The sequence below is a fragment of the Balaenoptera physalus genome (genome assembly GCF_965194825.1).
Source record: "Balaenoptera physalus genome assembly, chromosome: 11".
Lineage (NCBI taxonomy): Eukaryota > Metazoa > Chordata > Mammalia > Artiodactyla > Balaenopteridae > Balaenoptera > Balaenoptera physalus.
In genome coordinates, this window is record NC_138896.1 from 75,665,432 (window position 1) to 75,689,289 (window position 23,858).

A 23,858-nucleotide genomic window follows, 5' to 3' on the forward strand; every position below is an offset into this window, starting at 1 on the left:
TTTCGGCTAAAGACTAAGCTACCCTACATGGGATGATAGTCCATAAGGCCAGGCAAAGATTACGACTAGGGAAAAAAGAAAATCTGGGGGGCTATAGCTGACTAATAACTAGGACTCACATAGGTCTGGGAGTTGTTCAAGTTATGACCAGCCAGAGTGGAAAGACCTCGTTGAACACCCTGGACTGTCAGTAGAGACCCCAGAAGGGCCATTAGTAGTACGGCCTAACTAACTCTAGAGCAGGGGTTGGCAAACTGTGGTCAGTGGGCCAAATTCAACCTGCTACCAATTTTTGTAAAGTTTTATTGTAACACAGTCACAAGCATTTGTTTACAGAGTTGAGTTGTGTGGTTTCGGTCCACAAAGCCTAAAATATTTACTGTCTGGCCCCTTACAAAACAATTTTGCCAACTCTTGTTCTAGAGTAAAAACCATCTGAAACCCTTACTAATAATATTTGAAAAGAAGCCTGAAAAGGAGCAAACTGACATGCAAGTAACTTAAGTGCCTGCCAAAGCAAAACTCAGCACTCTTTAAAGGAAGACAACAAAATCCAGATAACTAAAGTGTTCAGTATCCAGTCAGATATTACTAGACATGTGAAGAATTGTGACCCATAATCAGCAGGAAACTCCGTCAATAGAAACAGGCCTAGAAATGGCAGACATGATGGGATTAGTGGAGAATTCCTTTACAGGACTTTTAAAACTGCTATTATAAATATGTTTATGGACCTAAAAGGAATATATGACTACAGTGAGAAAAGATGGGACAATGTAAAAAAAGAACCAAATGGAACTTTGAGAGCTGGAAAACATATCTGAAATGAAAAATTTCCTGGATTGGCCTAACAGCAGATTAGACTCAATAGAAGAAAATAATCAAGGAACTTGAAGATACAGGAGTAACACAAAGAATAATGATGGAAAATAAATGAATACCACCTTGGTGACCTGTGGGGCAATATCAAGTAATCTAACATACATATATTTGGAGTCCCAGAAGATAGGAGATAGAGGGGAGACAGAAAAAAATATTTGAAGAAATAGTCCAAATTTTCTAAATGTGATGATAAATATAAACTGACAAATCCAAGAAGCTCAACAAAGCCCAAGCAAAGTAAACATGAAGAAAGCTACATCAAGGCACATCATGATCATAAGCTGCTCAAAAGCAAAGATAAAGAGAAAATCTTAAAAGTAGAGAAAAAGCCATGCAACTATGCAAGCAACTGTGCAAGCCAGAAGACAATCGACATTTTTAAAGTGCTAGGGGAAGATGTCCACCTAGAACTCTTATTCAATGAAGATATCTTTAAAAATTGAAGCAAGAAAGAAAAATTTCAGACAAACCACAGCTGAGAATTCATCAGGAGACCTGCACCTTAACAAATGTTAAAGGAATTTCTTCACACTGAAGGAAAATGACAATAGATAGAAGTATGGATCTATACAAAAGAAATGAAGAATGCCATAAAGGATGAGTGCATGTGTAACTATAAAAATATTTTTCTCATTTTAAAATCTTTTAAAAGTAATTGATTATTTAAAGCAAAAGTAATGGCAATGTATTGGGGGGGTTTATAGCATCTATAAAAGTAAAATATATGACAGCAGTAGCACAAGGGACAGAAACAAGGAAATAGCCATATACTATAGGAAGGTGCTTTGCAGTTGGTGGAGTTATTTGAAGGTAGACCATGAGAAGTTAAAGATGTATATTGTAAACCCTAGAGCACAGGCCAGAAAACTTCAGCCCATAGAACAAGAACGGTTTATTGCCTCCCCTGCCCCCCAACGCTGACAAAGTATTTTACTGTCTGCTTTAGCAGATTAAGTTTTATTGGAAGACAGGCACACTCACTAATGTTTATGGCTATTTGGTGTTAGGATGGAAAAGTTGACTAGTTGTGACAGAGACCCTGTGGCCTGCAAATCCTAAAATAGTTACTATCTGGCACTCTACAGAAAACTTTTGCTGACACTTGATCTAGAGGAGACACTAGAAAAATAAAGCGGTATAGTTAATAAATCTATATTGGAGATTAAGTGGAATTTTTTAAAAGCTCAATTAATTTTTTAAAAAAGCAGGGAAGACAGGAACAATGGACAGGGCAAATAGAAAACAAATAGCAAGATGGTAGATTTAAACTCACCCTTATTTAAAATCCACCCTTACTTAAAATCCAGAGGTTATCAGATTTTATATGTGTATAAAAACAACACTCAACTCTATAGTGTCTGTAAGAAACCTAATTTATAAAGACATAAACAATTTGAAAGTAAAAGGACAGAAAAATATATATCATGCAAAACTAATCAAAAGAAAGCTATATTAATAACCAACAAAGTAGACTTCAGGGAATATTATCAAGGATAAAGAAAGACACTTTATGATGATAAAGGTGTCATTTCACGAAGATGATGTAATAATCCTAAGTGTGTATACACACACACACGTGTGTGTGTGTGCCTGCATGTATGCATACATATACACAATAGCAGATCTTCAAAATATATGAAGCAGGACCTGATAGAACTGAAAGGGGGAATAGACAAATCTTCAGTTGTTGTACATTTTAATACCCATCTCTTGAGGAGTGTTGATAGAACATCTAGTCAGAAAATCACTAAGGATATAGGGTGATTTGAACAATACCATCAACCAATTTGACTTAATTGACTTTTTTAGAACACTGTACCCAACAAGAGCAGAATACACATTCTTTTCTCATGCATATGGAACATTCAGCAAGAAAGACATATTTTGGGCCATAAAACAAGTCTCAGTGAATTTAAGAAGATTAAAATCATATTAAATTATATGTTTTGAATGAATTTAGCAATGTTTCTGGATAAAAGGTCAGTATAAAAAAGCATGTGAATTTCTATATATTAGTCATGAACAATTTGAAAATAAAATGTTAATGACATTATTATTTACTATGGCATCAAAAACCATGAACTATTTAGGGATAAATAGTGCACTGAAAATGACTAAACCTGCTGAGAGAAATGAAAGAAGACTTAAATACATGGAATGATGTACCATGTTCATGGACTGGAAGACTCGGTATTGTTGGAATATCAGTTCTTTCCAAATTGAGGTATAGGTTGAATCCTAATCTAAATCCCAGTAAGATTGTTGTAGAGATTGACAGATTTATTCAGAAATTTATATGGAAATTAGAGAGGCTCTAGACTAGCCAAAGAAATCTGTAAGAACAAATCTGGAACCTGATTTTAAGACTTCTTATAAAGCTACAGTAGTCAGGACAGTGTGATATTAGAGTAAGGAATAGACATAAAGATCAATGGGACAGAATAGGGAGTCTAGAAATAAACCCATATGGATGTGATCAATTGTTTTTAGACAGAGGTGCCTTGATGACTCAATGGGTTGAGGAAACAGTTTTCAACAAATAACACTGGAACAACTATTTATCCATATGAAAAAGAAGACTCTCCATTCTTACCTCATACCGTATACAAATATTACCTTAAAATGAATCATAGCCCTGTATTTAAAAGCTAAAACTATAACATTTCTAGGAGAAAATCTTTATGACTTTGGGGTAGGCAGAGATTTCTTAGGACCCAAAAAGCACTTGGCATAAAAGAAATAATTGAAATTTTGAACCTTATCAAAATTTAAAACTTTTCTTCAAAGGAGACACTGTGAAGAAAATGAAAAGATAAGGCACAGATTGGGAAATAATATTCCCAATACATATATTTGTATTCCCAATACATACCAAGGACTTGTATTCAGACTTTATAAAGAACTCTTATAACTCAAAGATAAGGAGATGACCCAGAACATAAATGGGAAAAAAATTTGAATTGGTCTTCACAAAAGAAGATATGTAAATGGTCAACAAGCACCTGAAAAGATGTTCAATGTCATTGGTAATTAGAGAAGTGTCAATGAAAACAACAGTGACATAGCACTACATACCCACTAGTATTAGTAAAAAGACCAGACACCAGACGATACCAGATTTTAACCAAAATATGGAGCAACTGGAACTCTTACACACTGCTTATAGAAATGGAAAATGGTACTATCACTTTGGAAAAGTTTGCCAGTTTCTTACAATGTTAACCATACACTAACCATATGACCATATTACCAGGACTATCCTGGGTACTTACCCAAAATAAATGAGAATATATGTTCACAAAGAGACTTCATTCATAAAAGAGAAAAACCGGTAACAACCCAAGTATTCCTCAACGGGTGAATGGATAAACCCATTGTGGTATGTTCATACAGTGGGATATCAGTCAACAATAAAAAGAAATGAACTGCTGATAAATGTAACAGCTTGGATGAATCTCAAAACCATGGAGAACAAAAAAAAGATAAACAAAAAGGAGAACATGTTGTGTGACTCCATGTATGTGAGATTCTAGAAAAGGAAAAAACAACCTAAAGTGATAAACCAGATAAAGTCAGTGGATACCTCAGGCTGAGCTGAGGACGGCTGTAAGGAGGCATGCGAGAACTGTTTGAGATACTGGGAAGGCTCTCTGTCTGCGTTGTGGTGTTTGTTACTGGGCCCTATGCATTCATCAAAACTCGTCTCATTGCACACCTTAAATGGGTGTATTTTATTATATATAAATTAAGCTGCAATAAAGTTGGTTTAAAAAGTAAAAAATCATCTAGGAAACTAAAGTCGAACTGGACTTGGTCTTTTTTTTCTTATTAAATATGAAAAACTTTAGAACATCAGATTACCCTTTATCTAAAATATGTACTAAATTGTAGTCAAAGAGCAGAAGAAAAGTTCAAAAAGAAAAAGAAAAATTAAATTATTAAGTCTTCCCTTGAATCAAACTCCTGCTCACTGAAGTTTCCAACTGCCAACTCTATCTTAATCCAATGGATTTTCCGTTCCAAGTCAACCATGACCTATTGCTTTTGTCAAGATTCCCAATAACAGAGACGTCAAGAGAGTAATTGATATATTTCTAAAATGTTAACTGTTAATAATGTGACCACAGGAAGGTTCAGCGTGTCTACCGGAGCTGATATAATTCTCTTATAGAAAAGTTTGATCTGAGTCAACTTTTATCCCACTCCTCTAAATTTCTCAATCAACATGTATTTCAAGCATTCAAGCTCATCACTTAAGCTTTTGTGAACATGGGGGGCTCATTCTGGTGCTTCTAATTTGTGTCAGTTTGGGTAGCTCCTTGCCTTTTTCTTCCTGTCTTGGGGTAAACTTTTAATAACAGTCTAGGATCATATACTTTCTCCTCTTGTCCTCATCTCTTCAGGCACATGGTACTTATTTTGTTTGGGTGGGGGCAGTGAAAGGAGTAGAATCACAGAATATTAGAATGGGAAGGGCAGGGCTCTGGATCATTTAATCAGTTTTCAGAGAAGGAAACTTAGGCCCAGAGAAGGAGAGGGACTTTCCTAATGCCTCCTAACTCTTGGGAATGGAAGCATGCCCTGACCCCTTGAGCCCTGCAGCTGTCTGGAAACAGCAGCCGGCTTCCCTCTCTGAGTCAGGCTCCTCTGTGATGGGAGAGACATTGTTCACCTGTTTTCAAGGGCATCACCGAAGAACGGATAAAAGGGCCATAAAGTGTACATTGCAAAGGTACACTGATACTTGAAAGCAATCTTAAGTCGCCACCTGCATAAATTATTTTCCTAACTCTTTGGGATGAAAATTCCTGTGGCTGCTGCATTTCAGAAGAGTTTGAGGTTTTCTTTCTTCCTTTTGCTTTGTTTTTATGACACTGTGAACTTGTTTTGGAGGGGAGACTTTTAACTTTATTTAGCCTTGCTGCAGGGGTTTATAGTAATTACAAAACTATGCTAATGAGAGAGACCTATCATAAATCTGATATATTTCCCCAGTCATAACCAGAAAGATCCCACCTTCTGTAGCTTTGAAAAGGTAAAGACCTGACTTATTCCCTCCCAATTCCCCACCCCCCGCCAGGTTCATTGCTAATTGCGGTACTGTTATTAAAACAAATGACCGGTCTTTAAACACTCCAGAATGACATGACTGTGCCCCATCAGGACTGTAATCAGACCACCCTGTGTTTTATGGACTTAGCGTCTTGGCCATCCAGAGGCACGCCAGTGGGTGCAGAGTTTCTGCTTTAGCTGCTAATTAAACTTTGGAAACCTTTTCTTTGTTGCTGGGCCAATCATTTCCACAATCTGATTGGCCAGAGTTGATTCTATTTGAAATGGGCAAATTTCTATTTATTCTGAAAAACAAGCAACAATTCCAAAGAACAAATGTTTATTTGAAAGAGCAAAAGTAACTGTCAAATGAGCGGATTGCCTGAAAATAGCTTTATCCGAAAAGCCTTCTGAGAGTAGGGAAAAATTTGTCGTGGCTGCCAGATACAATATTATTCACATTTCAAAAGAGAAAATGACGATGTTAATACCTTCTCTTAGGTTTCTGCTTTTGGCCTTTGCACAGCTCCTTAACATCTGTGATTTACATCATTCCCTGAACAGCCCTTTGGAGGTGGAGGTGGGGGTGTGTATGTGTCAGTGACTGTATTGGAAGTGGCATAACATATCGTTTAAGATTTGGGACTTTGGAGTCATTCATTCATTCATTGTTTGTTCATCAGATATTTTTTGAGTGCCTCTTGTGTGTCAGGAACTGTTCTAGGCACTAGGCTGGAACAGACTAAATGAACAAATGAACACACAGACTACAGTTCCCTGCCCTTACTGAATCTAAGGGCAGGGAACATACCTGGATTCAGGTTTTAGTTCTGCCACTAGTTTGTGGCCTTGGGCAAGTTACTTGTTCTCGCCAAGTTTGTTTTTTCATGTGCAAAATGATGTTCATGATAACTCCCACTGCCTAACATTTTTGAGGATTAAGGAGATAATTTATGTAAAGTGTTTAGCACATGGTGAGTGCTCATAAATGGCAGCTGCTGGGGCAATTCCACTGTCATCATTGGAAGAGGGGATTCACCAGGGATCCAGGGCGCTGACATGCTAGGATGCTCCATCGGCAAGAAAACAGGTGAGCTCAGTCCCCATCCCTAGTCCTTCTAGATGTAGGCGTCACGGCCAGGAGTCACAGCCTGGTTCTTGCCTCTGCTTTGCCTTCCCTTTACTTAAGCAGCAGCCTTACAGAATTGGCCCTTGTTCAGAAATAACTACTCTCACCATCCTGTTTTGCTTCCCTGGGTGACAGACTCTAACATTTCTTCCTCTCTTCTTCTTTCAGATTGTTTAGTGTAATTTTGGAACAATTAACCAAAGAAACAGAAGGCGGTAACCACTCCAGTGGCAAATCGGGAGGCTTTGATGTCAAAGCCCTCCGCGCCTTTCGAGTGTTACGACCACTTCGACTAGTATCAGGAGTGCCCAGTAAGCACGTTTCGTTTCCTAAAGCCAGGAGTTTGTTGATCTTTTTCCTTCTGGGTGGGTCTCGGGATTATGAAACAGGGTGCGATGAAGTGAGTGCTGGCACCAGCCAAGGGCTCAGCAGGTGACCATGGAGGCCTTCGCCATTTACAAAGCACTTTTGCTTGTATTGTCACTTCGGGTCCCTGTGACAGCCCCGACTGGGGGTGGAGGGGGGTGGAGGGGGGCAGTAGTGATTGTTGTCTTCCTGATTTTATATTAGAGAGAATCTTCTCTCGTGCAGAGACCAAGTGGGTGGTGGCAGGAGACCTTGAGTTCAGGCCTCCTGATTGCAGTCTGGTCTTCGTCCTCTGACATCCGCTGCCATCAACTCCTCCCACTCTCAGGCCTGTCCCTTTGAACATGGTGGGTTATGGGGATGAGGGTGTTGGAGGCCTCAACTGACTGCCTTTTTTCAAAGTGAGAGCAGCAAGGGGCTGGAATCCTGAAAGTCTATGTAACTCTCCCACAGAGGGACTGTGCCCGTCTCACTCGGGGGTGAAGAGGTGAATGCTTCTGTGTCCTCCCTGCATGTAGGCCACAGTAGCACCTGCCTGAAGGTGGTTGTGAGGTCTGAATGCAGTAATGCAGGGAGAGCCTTCAGCGCAAGGTCTGGAGCACAGAGAGGGCCCTCAGTGTGAGAGATGCTGTATCACCCACTAGCCTACTCTACCTGTCTGTGCCAGGCCCTAGTTTGCTTCTTGCTCCAGACCTCCAGGCCAGGTTCAGTGCCACCTGAGTTGGAACAGATGCCCCATCTGTGCCCTGGCCAGGAACTTCCATAAGGAGCGTGGCATATGCTTCCCTGGGCTCTACTCATGATAGGACATCCCTACGGGGAACTTCAGAGGGTGGAAGTTTTAGTGCCTCTCCAAGGACTGTGGCTGTGAGGTGCTGCCTGCTTCCAGCTGCAGGACAGATATGGCATTGCAGGGTGTGCCTTTTTCTCACAGCTTATAAAGCCATCAAAAGAGCACAATCATGTTTTTGCCTCTCCAGAAATTCTTTATGAAATTTTATTAAACCTGTTGGGACTCAGAACGCACCAAAAATTCTCTGGAAAAAAAAATGTCAAATTTAACATTTTAGAATGTAGGAAGTGGTGTTTTATGTGTACTTGTTTTTCCAGATTGTTCCTTTATTTTCATTGAAAAAGATCAGCACAAGTCAAAACCACAGAACCGTCTGGAAGCAATTGAGAAAAATAGAAATACCTTGGAAGTGACTGGCCCTGTTACATTAACATGATTAAATGAGAAGTTCAGTGAGCAAACATGAGGTTTCAGATTCAGTTGTTACAGCTTAATCTAGTTTCAGAGTAACCACGGCAACTTTTTTTTCCCCCAAAGAGCAAATGACAGGCCAGCCTGCCTGCAGTATGTGCTGTGAGCAGACGTGCGGGTGCGGTGGCTTTGTGGATCTGAGTCATATGTGAGGACTTTCTCAGCTCATGTTCATTAACTGCCCTGGAGCATCCAAGTCTCTCAACAGAGCCAGCTGGGCTTTGGGGAGATGGGTCAGGGGCTCTGGGTCATGCTCTTTCCCATGCAGTTGGCAGCTGTGGACTAGTGATTTCCTAAATACTTGAAGTTGTTAAGAATGCCTGGGAAGGTGTGACTGTTTATACTTATCTGGGAGTTGTCTAATCCCTTCTAAAGAGAACTCAGACTGTCCTACAAGACATGATTTTGTGTGTGTATGTGAATATATGTTCATTCATTGGAAGGTAAACATGTGTTTCAGATAGAGTCCTTCAGATGTTTGTGAAGCTCTTAACTAGCCCCACACAGGTAACTGATAAAGATGTATCAGAATCCTAGACCATCAAATGGGAAAGAACCCTCAAGATCATCTGGTCCACGGTCACCATCTTTTAGATGAGGAAGGTCATCGAAACCTTGGGCAGGTTCTCATGGCTGGTGGGTGGCCAAACAGGACCAGCCCGGCGGCCTCCTAGGTCCTGGCCCCGTGTTCTTTCTGCTGCATTTCACTGCCTCCCTGGTTAGAGGCCTGTGAGATCTGTTGTACACATTGGTTATATACAAAGGAGCCTAATGTCATGAAAGTGTACACATTCACAATAAGATACAATGTCATTATTTCATAAATTTGGCCAATCTGAAATATAATAGTTACAATAAACATAGACACATTTATGAAACATAGGGCTCACTGCCATACAGCTGAGAAGAGCTAACTGCTGGATGATGATTTTGGATGGCCCATCCATGTCTTAAAAAAAAAAAACACAAACAAACCCAAATGAAAAAACAAACAAAAAACCCCTTGCCCAAGTAGGTTAGAGCATATGTTTATTTTCCCCTCCATCTATTCCTTATAGAAGACGGAAACATTGAAAGTCATCCTATTGATCATTTTTTCTCCAAAGGAAACCATTTGAACATTTAAGTATCTGAAGACAGTATGTAGGAGTTTTGTCTTAATGAAAGTCTGGAAAGAGATTCTTTGAGAGTCTGAAACCCTCTTATTGCCCTTCCCTCCCCATCCCATCCCCCACCTCTTCCCATGTGCTTCTTATCAAGGTGAACTTTTGCTGTTATCGCTGATAAGTATTTTTGCTTGGTGTGTTCTGACTTCTAACGTATTTAATTCTAGCATCTCAGCCTCTTCTGTTCTTTCATTCTCTGAGTATGTATTAGGAAAGTGAGAAGATACTAGAAAAGGGCAGTTTGGAGGAGGGAGAGACAACAGAGAGAGGAAGGGAAAGAGAAAGAAAAAAGGGGGAAAAGATTGAGCTAGTCGAGTGGAAGCTGAGGTAGGTCGTGGTGGTGGGAGGAGCGCAGGGCACATGCAGGGGCGTCAGGTGGCCTGGATCTAGTCCGGCTCTGGTTTCCTGGCGACCGCGCTCCCTCCAGCTCCTGCTTCCCTCCACCCAGTCCAGAGTGTCGCCCCGCTGTCCCTGTTCCCATGGTCTTTTCTCTTCCTGTACCATGGCCCTCAGTGTTGCTCCGTGGGTAGCTCCCAGGTTTCCACGTCCCTCCCTCATCTCTCAAGTCCATGTTTCAACCTCAGGGCACTGCCCCCTTCATGTTAAGTGATCAGACTCACCAGGTGGACAGTTGCTCTTACCCTCTCCTTCCTCGGCCCCTCATCTCCCTCTGCCACTCCAGGGGAGCCTCCTTTGACAGGCTTGTCTTTGTTCAGGCACTAGGATTAGCCTCTTGACCCTGCCCTGCCTCCCTGGGCACCTTCCTCTAACTCAGACTCACTTGCTGAGTTCTGATCTCATCCAGCTCCTCGCCCTGTCCTCCCTGGAGAGCCCAGCACCCTCCAGCTGCCTCTCTGCCTGTCTTGCCTATTGCTTCCCCACTTGTCTTTCTAAAAAGGCTGCCTTTTGAGTATTCCTGGGTCTCTCCAATGCATACATGTTATTAAACTTTTGTTTGATTTTCTCCTGTTTAAAATAAATAAAGAGGCTGCCTTTTGCTGATGGACTAAACACTGGCCCTGTGATCTGAATTCAAAACCCAGAGCTACCCAGCTGCAATCTGCTTGTCTTTCTTGTTACCCTTTTCCACATCATGACCGCCAACCGAGACTCGCCACCCCCAGCCCACATGGCGCTAGCTCACTTCCGTGCTTTTGGTACTTTCTTCCACTGCCTGGAGTAACCTCTCTCCTCTTGCCTGTGGAAATCCATCCTACTCATGCTTCAGGCCCTCCTGAGAGGGAGGCTACTGCCCAGTCCTCTTTCTTCTCCCCGACTCAGAAGCGATGTCTTTCATCCCTCTTTAATTTTAACTGTGTGATATTACTTATTCAGCGTCTGTGTGCTACCTTAGAGTAATTTGTCTTTAATTCTTATGTCTCCTCCTGCAGCATAACCTCTTTGAGAGAAGCCTCATTATTTAATACATCTTCACATTCCCCAAAGCACTAAACCTTATGTTTGCTGCACGGTAGATGTTCAAGGAATTTTGTTGAATGGATGAACAAATGCATAAATGAATGACTTTCATATCTGGCAGTGCCCTCTCTAGGCCTTAGTTTTTCCATCTTTCAAGTTGAGGGAGTTGGATTAGATGGTCTTTAAGGTTCCTCTTTGACTTACTTCACATCCAGGTTTAACGTTAATTAAAAGCTGAGAAATACCTCTGAGTTTTATTACTGTGTGTCGTATACAGAGCAGGCATCATTAGGAATTATATCTGTGCATCCCTGAAATGTCTTCCTGGCTCACAAACTTATTTTTCTCTTTCCTAGGTTTACAAGTTGTCCTGAACTCCATCATAAAAGCCATGGTTCCCCTCCTTCACATAGCCCTTTTGGTGTTATTTGTAATCATAATCTATGCTATTATAGGATTGGAACTTTTTATTGGAAAAATGCACAGAACATGTTTTTTTGCTGACTCAGGTGAGTAATAAAAAATGGTAGCTAACCTAACTATTTAAAAGTTTGGCTTTCCCGAAAACAACCTTTGTGGTTTGGGGAAAATCTAAAACAAAATGAGAGAGAGAGAGACAGGGAAAAAAAAAAAAGATAGCCGAATACACTGGTGAATCTAAGACGGTTCTTAGTGTGAATTATATTCAGAATAAATGAGAATTTAGTTCCCTTTTCTATCTTGATTTCCTATGTAATGTGTTCCGGCAAACAAGATGGGGGGGACCCCCTGAAACCGGGCCGTGAGGTGAATCAGTAGTGTTGCCCTATAGGCTGAGGAAAGGTGCTGTTAGAGTGGGGACAGAGGACAGAGGGGTGGATTCTGCGTAGAGGAAATGGCAAATTCCACGGAGGAGGGAAAGTTTGAAGTGAACCTTGAAGGACAATAGGAATCCAAGTTAGCATAGCTGGGAAGTAGAGTGTTCCAGGCTCTGGGCAGGGTACTTGGCTTCTGCAGCTTGGTTTCCTGATGTTCATTCCTCCCCTGAGTGGTCAAGCCTTCCTCTGCTGTTTGCAGATATCGTAGCTGAGGAGGACCCAGCACCGTGTGCGTTCTCAGGGAATGGACGCCAGTGTACCGCCAATGGCACGGAGTGTAGGAGTGGCTGGGTTGGCCCCAATGGCGGCATCACCAACTTTGATAACTTTGCCTTTGCCATGCTCACCGTGTTTCAGTGCATCACCATGGAGGGCTGGACAGACGTGCTCTACTGGGTAAGCAGCTTGAGGAGAGAGTTGATGGAGTATGCTTTCCTCAGATAAAAGTGTTTCATTAGCTAGAGCCATTGGGGAGCTGGCTGAAAAAGACCCCCTGGAAGTGAGTTCTTTGGGAAGGGAAGCAGGCCCTCTCTTCACTCAGTAAGACCTATCATCTCTCCACGTTGGGGCCTTGGTTTCAGCTCTAGAAAGCTGCTATAGGATGTGGACTCCCTCGCATCCCCAGTGCCGCCTGGGGACTTACTGCTGAGCGTGCCCCGTAGTCCCCTTTGTTGGAGGAACTCCAGAGGGCCAGGGCTGTCCTCATTAAACTCTTAAAGAGCCAGAGGTCATTCCCCAGGTTAAGAGCCTCCTGGACTTCCATGGAGTAAAACTGACCTTTTATACCTAAAGGCAGGTTGCTCTACCAGATCCTAAATGGAAGATAGGGAACATTAACTGAATTCTTTTCATGCGTTCCATAGCTTAGTACAGCCTTAAAGCCCAAATGGGTTTTTTCCCATATTATAGTATTTCCCTTTTGCATCTTCAGTATTACTACTAATCAGCCCAGCATAAGCCCTTAGCTCTCTCTTCCTTTTTCTTTGGAGCTGTAGAACTCTGGCAGAGAGGGTAGAAATGGCATATAAGCCCTTCCAGGGCTGGTGGACCTGTCCACGAAGACAGTTGGGCACTCTTTGTATGGCTCAGGGCTGGCTCTCCTTGTTCCTGACAGAGCCAGAAAGGTTTGCTGTCAATGAAGACCAGTCATATTTTAACAGCCATTTCTCAGAGCTGGGTTTGTCGGTTTACTTCTGTGTTAGATAGAATTTGAAAAAGCTCACAGAAGTTTAGAAATTATTTTCCATGACACAGAGTTGCTGGGAAAAACAGCTGACTTGCAGATTTTGAGCCTAAATCCAAGTCCAAATGGGATTAACCAGGATTCCAATAATGATTTGTTAAAAGACAATGGGTGATAACATACTTCTTGAATGGTCAGTCTCTAGTTAGAAGGCCTGCAAGTTGAGAAGTAGCTTCGGACAGGATCTAAATTTCAGACACTTTATAGGATTTCCCATTACTCTGTAACTTCAGAGAACATAGCATATAACGGTTGTAAATAGGTTCTTGCTTCCCTTCACAAGTGAACTCCATGCATGCAAGATTGTAGAAGTCCCTATATATGTTCAGTGTTAGGCAAAGAAGACATGTTTTTATTTTCATCCCCAAAGTGTGAGTCTAGTTTGGTAATAAGGTTTTTAAAGCATCACCAACATGTTATATCTTGTTTCTCTCTCTCTCTCCTTTTTCTGTTGTCATAGGGGAGTGTGTGTGTGTGTCTGTGTGGGTATGCACATCTGTTATTTATATCCATAACACAATGCCTTTTGTGAAGAGGAAGAAGGAGGGAGATTATATTGGATGAGCCAAGGCCATGGCCATGCAAGGGGACCCTCTAATTAGGTAAAGGGTTTGTTTTCAGTATTATCTTCTAAGCTGTAACTCCTAGTTAGATTAGCAGAGGGCTCAATCCCAGTCTTCCCTTGAAGTTTCTGATAAATAGAAAAAGCGTCATCCAGATAGCCCAAACTCTGATCCTTCCCCCCAAAATAGTACAGAAGACAACATCTGGATTTAAAACAAATAAATGAAAAACCTGTGACTCCTCTCAGCTCTATTCTCCCTGTTTTCACGGTGAATTGCCATTGCCCATCCAACATGCCCTGACTAATGGACAATTTTATACCTTATGTTACGTTTCTGCACACTGATTGTCTCATGACAGTCTTCCTATCGCCAAGCTAGTGAAAACTCTGGAAGCGTGTGATTAAAGGAGAGAAAACTCCACGTACCCAGAAACAAAAGTTTCTACTTGCTTTCCTGAGAACCTCTAAGTATCACCTAGGATGGTATAATTATTACCTCTATTTTTCATATGACAATCACAGAGCTAATAATTTGACAACATAATAATTACATTCTCTGTGAACTACATGGCATCTTTATTCTGATGGAGGAACTCCAGTAATTTATCAACATTATTCCAGTCTATATCCCATTATAGAAGGTCTGGGAAACAGTGGAATATAGACTCCTGAACATCCCCAAGGTCCTACCGCTAGAGCAAGTGGCACTTGATTTAGAACAGGGGTCTACAGACTTTTTTATAAGGGGCCAGATAGTAAATATATTTGGCCTTGCAGACTGTAATGTCTCTGTCACAACCACTCAATTATGCCCATGTCGCTTGGAAGCAGCCATAGACGACATGTAAACAAACATGTGGCTTCGTTCCAATATTTATTTATGGACGCTGAAGTGTGAATTTTGTATAACATTCCTGTGTCATGAGATACTCCAGATTTTTTTCCTACCATATAAAAATGTAAAAGCCATGTTTAGCTCACGGGCTGTACAGAAGCAGGTGGTGGGCTGGTTTGGCCTGCAGGTCATAGTTTGGTGACCCCTGGTCTAGACTAGAACCCGGCGCTCTTTCCTTGGCATTTTTCCACTGTCAGAGGTTTTCGAGCCCTTCAGAACACTAGGGGGCAGCTCAGTGATGTCTTCCAGAGTGTTCACTAAGACCTTAGTCTCTGAAACACATCAGGTTGCTTTTAATTACTTGTTGATTACACTTACTATCTCAGCACGGAGATAGGCAGGAGCCAGGGCCCCAGCCTTCTTCATACTTTATGGGCCACAGTCAATGGGAGGCCACATAGCTGTGCACAGAACAGAACATCCCTGCCCAGCACAGCGCCCGGCCCAGAGCAAGCGATCAGCAAACACCAGTTACTGTTACTTTTGAAGTGCATGATCCCATTGCCTCACTATAGATGGGCCATGTTTAAGTGCCTGTTTTTATCCGCAGCTAGAGTGTAAAGGGAACATCTTGAGAGAGACCTGAGATTTGATTTTAAATATTGATGGCAAGCAAAATTTTCAGTCCTTTAGGCGTTTGTATATGGTGGACAAAGTCTTTGCCAGGGATGAGTTTGCATCTGGTCAGGTTTATATTCAGTCAGTGTTCTCAAGTTCAGGGATGCCTCAGTTCCCAAGAGTGCCTGGCAAGTGGTGGCAGGGTCTTGAAAAGGGACGTGCGGGTGGGCCCGATATGCAGAAAGACACACATAGAATAGGACCATTTGGATGTGTGGGCAATGGGATTATTAGTTTCTGGTGAAAAATGACTTTTTTAGTGTTCTTTTATGAAGTGAATTCCATAAATATAATTAAGGTGCCATCTGACCCACATGCATCTGTTGTCCACAGAGGCAGAAAGGTGTAGTGCAAGGAAAGAGCCTTAAAGCTGGAAAGGGCTGGGCGTGTGACCTTGGGTAGGTCACCCAAACTCTCTGGGCTTTCATTTTGTCCACAAGATGCACAGTAACCCTACATGATCCTATTGTTTTTTCCTTCAGCTCAGAGGAAATGTTTTTAGATGTAGGAAATTAATGAAAAGAGTATTGATTTCAGAAGAGAGCTATCCATATAAATCATTTGTGGCCTTTTGCCTTAGTGCCAAGCTCTTTTCTCAGTGAGCATGCCTATGGCAGTGCTGGCTGTTTGACTCAAACGGGAAGTTCCCTTGGCCAAGCTGACCGTCTTCTTCATTCAAGGTACCTGGGAAATCCCTCTCTAGTTAGCCAGCAGCTTGCCTTTCTGCCCCTTTCTCTGATTCCATGCTCAGGGGAACGACAACCAATATATCAAGTTTCTAGTAGTAGTTGCAACAGTTAGAAAAAAACAAAAAGCCTAGGTTAGCCTTTCCTCGGAGACATGGATGTGCGTCTCAGCCTTTGAAATGAGGGGAAACTGAAACTAGGTTATTTCCTGAGTACCAGGTGATACCACATGATGACTTTGATATAAATATTTTAAAAATCTAAATTGAAATGCTTGAGCTCATCCCGATTTTTCCATTGCTGACAAAGACCACTCAGACACAATCCCAAGCAGAGTCTCTATTTTCCTATGGTTACTTCGGGGACCCACTTGCCAGTTCTCACTTGTCCCATGTGTATGGTAAGCCTCTGAAAAGAGACCTGGGTTGAGGAGATTTCTTTGGGAGAGAGACTGGCCCTTAAAGCTTAATTTTTCTTGCTCTTTCTCACCCTCTGGAGATTTATAGAGTCTCCTGTGGCCTTTGTTTTCCCCTTGGCCCCTAGCTGTTATTCCAGGTGGTATTTCTGATTTGAGCAAATGGGGATCTGTTGCACGCTTACTTCTAAGAAATTAAAAGTTTCTTTACTTAAAAAAAATGTTCCCTCCCAAGTTGGAGCAGACAGCTGTTCCTGGAGCCATTCTCTGGAACATGGGACTGAGGCCTCAAAGAGGATGGGTGGGGCAGGTGCTCGGCTGACGGCTGGCCCACTTTGCCAGAGTTGTGGGAGAGCGGGGTCTCCGGTGGGAGTCCTGGACATGCACATCCTTATTCCCCGTGAGCGGGCCCACTCTCCCCTGTCATGGGCACCCTTCTTGCTCCAACAGAGGGGAAGCAGGCCCAGAGAGGTCTCTGTGGAAGGCCCTGACTCCAGGCTGGGCTCTGGTCCCTCCACCAGGCAGCCTGTTTCTTCTCCTCCACATCTGGATTATTAAATAAGTTTAGCGGTGTAGTTGCTTTGGAAGAATTACCCTTGGCCTTCCTGCTGAAATTAGTTTATCCAACTTAATGAGATCAACAATTGCAGCCACGGCCCTGCATCATTCATTACTCTAATTGCCGATGTAAGATGTGCAGACTGATAGCAGTTCTATTAAGCACATCCATTTTCATGTGGCCAAACAGGTGTTTCATAAGGGATTTAATGCCCTCTCCCTAGACTGCAGCAACAGATGTTAGGTAATTTTTTTTTTTTAATGTTCTCTTTTTCCGTTTGGTTTCTGCATGAGGCAGGCAGTGAAATGCTTGAGCTTCGGTCTGTAAAGCTAAAAATCTAGCGCCAGATAATGTAAAGGAAAGCACATGCTTAAAGGCCTAAGGGCCTGACCCTGCAAGGCAAGAACGATGAATCAGCCCGGACTATATACTGTTCTATTAGCCGAAGATTCCGGCTGTTCCAACAAAGTCAGGCCCGGGGTCATTCATTCTGTCCCCTCACCAGTCCTTAACACTTCCTTCCTGGGAGAAGTGTTTGCCCAATTTAACATGACCTGTGCTGCCGGAAAGTTCCATCCAGCCGTGAACCTGAAAGCACTTGTTTGCTCCATCATGAAAGCTGCTCATGATCAGACCTCTCCTGGGAAGGTGTATCCGGGAGGCCATGTCTGACTGTGCTGCTTCAGCTTGTCCTAGAAGTAGGGACACCGGGTTCCTCTGGAACAGCTCACAGCTGGAGCCAGCTCTCCCAGGGTGGGTCATGTAGGTTCAAGCTAGGTGTGGAGGATAAGGGCTTCTTTCCTTCTCCTGGGTCCTTCCTATGGGTGCAGTTGGGGAAGAAAATGTCATTCCCCAAAGCACCCCTGAATGTGTCAGCTAGTTGACTTCTGAATACTTTCCTTCTTTGCATTAATTTAGCTGTGCTTGCACTCACTGATAGCAGATAATCCAGATTTAAAGTGGGTTAGGTTTCCTTGGATTGGTTGGCTTCCAGTGGAAAGTTATTATTTTAGGGTTTTTTTTTTAAAGAAAAGAATTTATAGAGTCAAATGTTGCAAATTTGTCTCTATAACTAAGACTTTTCCACCATCACAAATTTTGAAAGCAAAAATAGTACTGACAACTTGGGCAGAGTAGAAAATAGTTTCCAGCTAAGCACTAGTTTTGTCCTCTATCAAGATCTTTTCTGAAAATCCCTTACCAAGGCAGTTTCCTGTGAGAAAGAGCCAAATCCCAGCTGATTGCCCTAGCAGTGGCCAAAGTTTGCTGTTATTTGCCCTGAAAGCTTTGATGACTCTGTGTGCGTATGCGTGTGTGCGTGCGTGTGTGTGTGTGTGTGTGTGTGTGTTTTGGGAATATATAATGAATGTGCATTGGCTACTGTTGTCTGATTTGAAGCTAAGTAAATGTTTAATTAAATGTATAGAATGCTGTCTCTAATGTAACCCTCTCTCCTTATTAGATTCTCTTATTAACCCACTCCTATGAGACCATCTTATTTCTTACAGATGAATGATGCTATGGGATTTGAATTGCCCTGGGTGTATTTTGTCAGTCTCGTCATCTTTGGGTCATTTTTCGTACTAAATCTTGTACTTGGTGTATTGAGCGGGTAAGCTACACCTCTTTCATCTTGAAAGCAGAGTCCCGAGGACAGTTGCCAAGACCACACGGCTTTGCTAGATGGGGGCACCACACAGGCTTTGCTAGATGGGGGCCGCTGGGTGGGTGCCAAGCGTTTTATGTATCCTCCAGGATGCTTTCTTTTCTGCTGAGGCTTCCCCAAATCAAGATGTTTCCTGGAACCTTACCAGCCTTCATGAAAGAGAGCTATAGGATAATTGTTGACCAGAAATTAATCAGCGTTGTCACTTGGGATTTAAATCGTTGGCATTGCTTGCCCATTTGTGTGTCCTAAAAGGAGATACATCTATAATTGTGTTATTGGCCTGGATCCAGATATAATGCAGATTAATTGGTACAAAACAGTAGCTAAATGACTTTTGGTAGGCCACATTTGTAGGCTTCAGCAGCAGAACCTGTCCTTATTGAAAGAACAAAAATGGAAGGCCCTTGGCAGCGTCCCCTTCTAGGAGCACCAGTCTTTAATCAAAGCCCTAGTGGTCCAGCAGCTGTTCTTGGGGCTCTGCTCTTTAGCAAATGGATAACTGATAACTAATCTCCTTACATTTTACAGGTAAATGATGCGATAGGATGGGAATGGCCATGGGTGTATTTTGTTAGTCTGATCATCCTTGGCTCATTTTTCGTCCTTAACCTGGTTCTTGGTGTCCTTAGTGGGTAAGCAGTTGGATCCGTGTTCCACATTCTGCTGCTGCCATGTGTCAGGCGGCTCTGCGTGTCCCCCAGCTGCTCCCTGCGGCTTTCTCTGCATGCATGTGGACTCTGATGTCCCCTCTGTGTGTTGCTTTTGGACTAAACTGTGATTCTTTCTGCTTGTATCTGTCTGTGAGATTCTGTGTTTCTGATGCTTGCCAAACACTATTCATTTAATGGAACCATTTCCCTGAAGCCAGTCACGTTAATATTGCCAGTGTGTAGAAGTAGATTAAAAGTGAGTAAAAGGATTCCCAGCCTTGGTCTCCCCCAGGAAAGGGCCTTTGTCTTTTGTGGTTTTCTTCCCATTAGTACATAACCTGGCCCTTTTAACCTGCAGTGTATCATGATGATTTCCAGTGGTGTTTCAGATTTCATGGTAAAAGAGAAATAAGCCTAGATTAGCACATAAATACTGAATAGTTTCAGACTCTCACATCCTTCAGATCGGGATCGTTTCTTAGGTTGGTTTTCTGCTGCTGTCACTGTGAGAATGCTCCCTTCAATTCATTTTTAATCTTAACTTGTAGAATCTGTCTTTAATGCAGGGTAATAATCAGCTTTTGCACCTAAATTGCCTATGGCCTTATCATCGTCCATGTCACTCAGTCACCATTTTTGAAATTTCATTTTGTTGACCCCCTTGGCTCGGTGGATTGACGGGGGGGTTCGGTGGAGACTGGGTCAGGAGGGGGGCTTCGCCCTGCCTGTAGTTGACATCCCAGAGCCCTTCTGGGCAGCTCTGCGTCCTCCCCATCCCACAGACACCCCAGACAGGGGAGTACCCCAGAGAAGGGAACCAGGGCTCTCCAGACTCTCAGAAGCAGAGCCAGTATATAGCCATTGCCAGGGCGGGGTCGGGGCTGGGAGTGCGACCGAGGCCCGGGAGGTGCCCATCTCCCCAGAGGAGCCTCTGTCGCTCCCTGAGCTCAGACATCCTCAGGAGATACTGCTGGTAGGCTTGATTCCCAGTGAGTTTATCTACTCCTCACTCACTCTATCTGTGCCTTTCCAAGCTTGTATCTTGGGGGAAGTGATGTCTTCGTGTAACGCTGAGTCAGTGGAGAGACCTTTATCGCATTTTTCTCCACACTGCCTTTTCCAGAGCAGAAAGCAGAGCTAGTGACCCATCTCTGCTTGCTTTCCTCCACTTCCCTCTAACCTACCCTGCCTGTTTTCAGGGATAACACGTTTAGAATTCTCCTTGACCGAGTGTGGTCACTTTACACCATGGATATACACTGTCCTGTGAAGCCCTGTCTAGAAATGGCCCTGGAGTCCGTGCCCCACGGTGAGGGGAGTAGGGACTGAGTTGGGGGAGCGACAGCTTACCCCCTGCCCCCCACCTCAACCAAAGCTTCCTTCTATAGATAAATGGCTCTTCGAGCCTCATGTTCTTTCACTTAAAACTTTAAAAGTGCCTTCCTCCTAGTGACCCGCCATGGCCTCAGGTTAGTGTCGGGATGGTCAGGGTGGAATGTATCCCTGGAGAAACAGCATCGTGTTGACTTTACCGCAGAAACGGCCCGTACGAGGGTGACAGCAATTCTGTTGTGAATTCCTGGCACCCCGTGCCTCCTAAACCCAACTAAACTGAGGCCGTGGAAGCGATTGATTTTAACAGTGCCAGTGACGTGCCTTATCTCTGCACTCCCAGAGCAGGAACACCACCCCTTCGTGATGAGGCCGCTGAAAAAGGAAAACAGGGGGAAATGGGAGGGAGGGACTCCTTGTTACAATGGTGGGTGTTAAATATGCACTCCGAGGGGGGTGGTGCCCAAAGCTGGAGGACAAAAACAGGCACACACCATGGTGGAACAACCAGTGTACTAAAATATATTTTGGGGAAAATAGTAAGTAATTTAAAAACAGTTTTGAATCAGAACAAAACTAGATCCCTTATGAAGGAGAGCGCAAACGACACGTGAATTTTTACAATAAAATCCGAGATTTCGCAGCAATTTTCAGTCCGTTCCATGATGTGGGGCTGCAACTGACTCTGCCCCACCTGTAAGGCCACTTGGGTAGGAAATGCTAAGCCGTGCTCCGTGTAAAGGAAGAGCCACGTCTGCAGAGCAGAGTCGTGCATCCGCGTTCGCTAAATTGGTCAGCTTTTCCTGAGTTCCTGTTGAGTGCCCGGCTCTGGGCCGGAAGCCAGGGTGCCAAGATGTCGAAGACACAGATGGGGGCCTTGTGCTCAGACAGTCATTGTCTCGGGACAGGGGGAAACCATTGTTAGGTAGTGCAGGATGGCCAAGCTAGAGCAGAGGTGGAGATGGAGGGGCTGTGAAAGCTGCATGTCTGTGAGCTGGATCTTGAAAGATGATAAGGTGTCTCTGGGGGTGGGGGTGGAGAAACTGGAGAAGGGGCTGCTCCCACCTCCCCTAACAATTAGTTACCCAGGCTTCTCTGCCTGGGTACTCCTCCTTGACTTTCCCCCAAAGCAACACAAAATCAAAATGGGTCATTTGTATTCATTTTCTTGTTAAAGAAATGTAATTTTTTTTTAAATTTTAGTTTTAGTCTTAGGGTTCTTCCCAATTTTTTTTAGGGGACACTGGAGGGAATACAAAAAATGTTTTAAATAAATGTTAAAAGGAAGACAACTTATGTCGCATAGCCCCTTAGGGACCATCAGACCAACACAGATGTAATTCCGAAAGGCCCGAATTAAAAGGTTCTCCTGTTTTAGACACTTAAGACCGTGCTGCTGCTTTCTAATGAAGAATCATTATAAGACGCTGTGTGTCTTCAAGTCTGTTAACCATTTGGAAATACTTGTTGCTCCTCCTTTTTTTTTTTTTTTTTTTTGGCACACTTGTTTTGGCGTTGGTACGTTTTTAAAGCATTAAGACTGATGCTTTGGAAAAATCTTTGGTTTTACCGCAGGCCGTTCTTCTCAAGGTGAGTGCGAGGTTCACGAACTGTACGCCCGGCATAGCCAAGCGTGATCCTGGATGAAGACGTTTTTCTCTGGTGCTCGTGCTCTGTGGGAGGAGCCGAGAATATCTGTAGCTAGAGTTGCGATTTCACATTAAGTCGTCATTAAGGAGATGGTCCCATTTTGACCAGGGATTGGAAAGACTGTCTCGATTAAGTCTACAGTTCAGACTGTGTCTGTTCTCATGGTGGCTTTGATGGTTTTTCACTTTTAAAATTGTTCACTTAACCCTTGTCCCCGTTGAGGTTTTTGTCCGTAGATAGGTAAAATAAGAGAACACAGTGGTGTTTCCGCGCTTTGTTTCTTTAGAATCACTGCCAGATTCCCGGGGGGAAATGGTGGTCGTGGACAGTGGGCTTGTGTCTTCACCTGCAGGACCCACCTGCGGTAAGGTAGAGGGCCCTCTGAGCCCCTGTGGTGCGGGTCAGACCCCCAAGAAGGGACCTGGTAGATGAGAATGAAACTGGAAGACCTTGGTTCTGGTCCTGCCAGCGTCACCCACTAACTCTGGGACGTCACTTAGGAGCCCTGAGCCTCCGTCTCTTGGCCCCTCAAATGGGGAAGATGCTGCCGTGCTGCGCCCCCCGCCCCCCCCCACCATAGGGTAGCTGGCTTTAGGTCAGCTCATGAATGTAGAAGTGCTTTGAAAAATATGTACTATAAAGAATTTTACTCATTGAATCTGTCTTTCTCTTAAATTCACGGACCTCCTCCCAGTCCCCTCCCTGGGTGAGGTGGGAACAGCTGAGGGGCTGTTTGGAAACTATCTGAAGTGTCCCATTTTCTGGAAGTTTCCCAGGAAGTGACCAAGAGACACGAGCTATGTATGCACAGTAATACTGTACTCGGTGCCCCCCGAGAGGAGGCCGTGGAGGTTCTTTGTCAGCTATGAAGTATGATGCAGCTGTAAATCATGATTGAGGTTATGTCTGACAGTGATTTCTTTGCACAAATAGAGGGGCATGGCATTTCTGTAACATATGGTTAAACACTGGCTTTAGAGTCGGGTAATCAATACTTGACTCTTTGCTCTACCTTTTACCAACTGTGAGATTTGGTGAAATGACCTACCTCTTAGAGCTTCACTTTCCTTGTCTGTGAAATGATGTTAATAATATTCACCGTGTGGAGTTGCGTGAGGATTCAGTGAGCTGAAGGATGTAGAGAACTTGGTTATCGTTATGATGATAGCTTGAATAAGAGTATATAAAACGGGATTTGATGCAAGAAAAATCTCATCAAGTCAGTTCTTTTAAGCTAATTTTTTCCCCCTGTGACCAGGCCTATAGATTGGGTTTAATTTGCATGACTATTTTACTCATGAGTTAATAAACAAAGTATTCTCTACTGCTCTTTCCTTTTAGAGGATCTAATGTTCAAAAATGCTATCAGAGGTGCAGGAAGGTACAATGAAGATGAAAATATTTAGAAGCTGGTAAATTATAGGTCCTTGTTGAGGAAGGA

The 23,858-nt window shown here is 43.2% G+C and overlaps 1 protein-coding gene across 9 annotated transcripts in view; it reads left to right on the forward strand.

Annotated features, from left to right (window-relative positions):
• Window positions 1-23,858, forward strand: part of CACNA1D (calcium voltage-gated channel subunit alpha1 D) — a 319,798-nt gene that overhangs the window by 166,136 nt on the left and 129,804 nt on the right. For 5 of the 9 annotated variants that reach the window (XM_082414397.1, XM_082414399.1, XM_082414403.1 and 2 more), the window contains exons 5-8: window positions 7,232-7,374; window positions 11,635-11,787; window positions 12,335-12,531; window positions 19,314-19,417. In XM_082414397.1, coding sequence (XP_082270523.1) covers window positions 7,232-7,374; window positions 11,635-11,787; window positions 12,335-12,531; window positions 19,314-19,417 — 597 coding nt within the window. Of the gene's footprint in view, window positions 1-7,231; window positions 7,375-11,634; window positions 11,788-12,334; window positions 12,532-18,624; window positions 18,729-19,313; window positions 19,418-23,858 lie in introns of all 9 variants that reach the window. The other 4 variants (XM_082414398.1, XM_082414400.1, XM_082414402.1 and 1 more) reach the window with 1 other exon arrangement.